At 40.8% G+C, this 2266-nt stretch overlaps 1 protein-coding gene across 1 annotated transcript in view; it reads left to right on the top strand.

The window, feature by feature from the left end:
• The window catches only part of Dars2 (aspartyl-tRNA synthetase 2, mitochondrial), a 28450-nt gene that overhangs the window by 9678 nt on the left and 16506 nt on the right, over window positions 1-2266 (top strand). Inside the window, exons 8-9 of the mRNA XM_021197731.2 lie at window positions 821-927; window positions 2115-2184. Coding sequence (XP_021053390.1) covers window positions 821-927; window positions 2115-2184 — 177 coding nt within the window. The remainder of the gene's footprint in view (window positions 1-820; window positions 928-2114; window positions 2185-2266) is intronic.

Here is a 2266-nt window from a genome sequence, read left to right as displayed (position 1 = left end):
CAAGGCTATACAGAGAAACCCTGTCTCAAAAAAAACAAAAACAAAAACAAAAAAAACAAACAAACAGAATGACCTGCATAGCAAATGATGTACAAACTTTGTTGTGCTAATTATAAAATTGAGACTTTGTTTACACACACACTTAATAACTGTTATATGCAAGCAGTATTTAAGACTTATTTTAGGAGCTACAGAGATAGTTCAGCAGTTAACTCTTTCAGAGAACCTTATTCAGTTTTTAGCACCTGTACCTCCAGCTTCAGAGGTTCTGATGGCCTCTTCTAGCATGTGTGTGTAACACACACACACACACACACACACACACACACACACACACACACATGTAAAAAATGTAAAGGTTATCGTTGCTGAGCATGGCGCATGTCTAAATCCCAGTACTGAAGAGACAGGGGCATCTCCATGAGTTTCAGTCCAGCCAGAGCTTCATAGTGAGACTCTGTCTCTAAATAAATTTTATTGTATGCAAATTGTTTTAGGGACCGTAAGATGAATAAGAGCTGTCCGTCAGTGGGAACTTTGCTCTGTAAGTTCCTTGGTACGCTTAAGCGTTAACTTGTACTCATCACTTACCCCTTGAGTTGTTTGGTTGTTAATTGGATTTCAGGATTTGTGGGTTGTTTTATGGAGACAGCCTTGCTGTGTGGGTCAGTGCCCTTGAACTGACTATTCCTCTGCCTCAGCCTCCTGAGTGCTGCTGGAATTGTAGGCATTTGCATTTACCTGGCTTGGGTCTTTTATTTGTTTAGTTTTCAATAATGTCTCTCTTTCTCCCCCTCTGCCACCTCTCTTTCTTTAAAAGGGTGCCAAGGAGTTTTTAGTGCCATCCAGGGAACCTGGAAAGTTTTATTCCCTCCCTCAAAGCCCTCAGCAATTTAAGCAGCTTCTGATGGTTGGTGGTTTGGACAGGTGAGCGGGCTCTCTTCGTTTTTGGTGATGCTATTACTCCTCAGAAAAAAGGAAGAGGCAAGACCAAGGCGGAAGGAAGGGCCAAACTTGTCTGATCCGGGACTGGTGAGATGGCTCAGTGGGAAAATCCTCTTGGCCATGCAAGGCCAGAGATGTGAGTCAAATCTCTGGAACCTACACACAGGTAGAAAGAGGAAACTAACTAACAACGTTGTCCTCTGGCCTCTACACATGTACCCTCACATCTGTACACCCAGCCCCTCACTCGATAATAGTAAAACAATTTTAAAGTTGTCTGATTTGAAGAGGTTAAATTTTTTTATGTGAGTTTTGATATTGCTCATCCCCTAGAAATTATAGAAGTCATTGTTTATATGAGATTTATTAGGTGGCATTTGGCACAAAGCTAGTAGTTCTTGCAGAACATTAAAAATAAGGTTCTGATCTCAAGCGAATAAGACAAGTAAAAAAAAAAAATGGGATAATATTTATTTATTTATTTATTTATTTATTTGATGTGTATGGGCACACTGTAGCTATCTTCAGACACACCAGAAGGGGGCATCAGATTCCATTACAGATGGTTATAAGCCGCCATATGATTGCTGGGAATTGAACTTGGGACATCTGGAAGAGCAGTCAGTGCCCTTAACTGCTGAGCCATCTCTCCAGCCCCAATTTCATTAATTTTTAAAATGAATTTTAAAAAGAAAAAAGCGTTGTATGCTAGACTTGCAAAGGCAAAGAGAGCTTCATTTCTGAAGGGGAAGGTGAGAGCTGGCATGGCACAAGGAGCCTCAGAGCATTCCTACAGCAGTGTTTCAGCTTGGAAAAGTACAGAGTAAAGAAACATGGACTGGTGTACATGCCCATCTAACATATAAGTATCCAAAGTATTTGGAAAGCCATCTGTAAAACACTAGCCTCTCATGGGTCAGCCATATTTCTGACTAGATTTGAGCATAATAAAGTTTCTGAGGCTGGGAAACAGCTTTATAGCAGAGTCTTTGCCTAGCATACACAAGGGCCTGGATGTGAGCCTTAGCACCACAAATAAAATGAAAAGGTAAAGTTTCTCTTAAGGATCATTATTAATGTGTTTCATAACCTGTACTGCCAACACTTTGGGGAAAATTGTGTGGATCATTTAAAATGAAGACTAGGTTATGTCTAGTTTTCTATTATAGGTATTTTCAGGTTGCCCGGTGTTACCGAGATGAAGGCTCAAGACCGGATAGACAGCCGGAGTTTACTCAGGTACTTGTGTATTATATTACTGGCTCTTACAAATTCATGTTGCGTGCCAGGCGTAGTGGCGAACGCCTTTAATCCCAGCACT

This window comes from Mus pahari, chromosome 5, assembly GCF_900095145.1.
Source record: "Mus pahari chromosome 5, PAHARI_EIJ_v1.1, whole genome shotgun sequence".
Taxonomy (NCBI): Eukaryota; Metazoa; Chordata; class Mammalia; order Rodentia; family Muridae; genus Mus; species Mus pahari.
The sequence above is the reverse complement of the archived record's forward strand: the minus strand, read 5'-3'. Positions and strand labels throughout refer to the sequence as shown.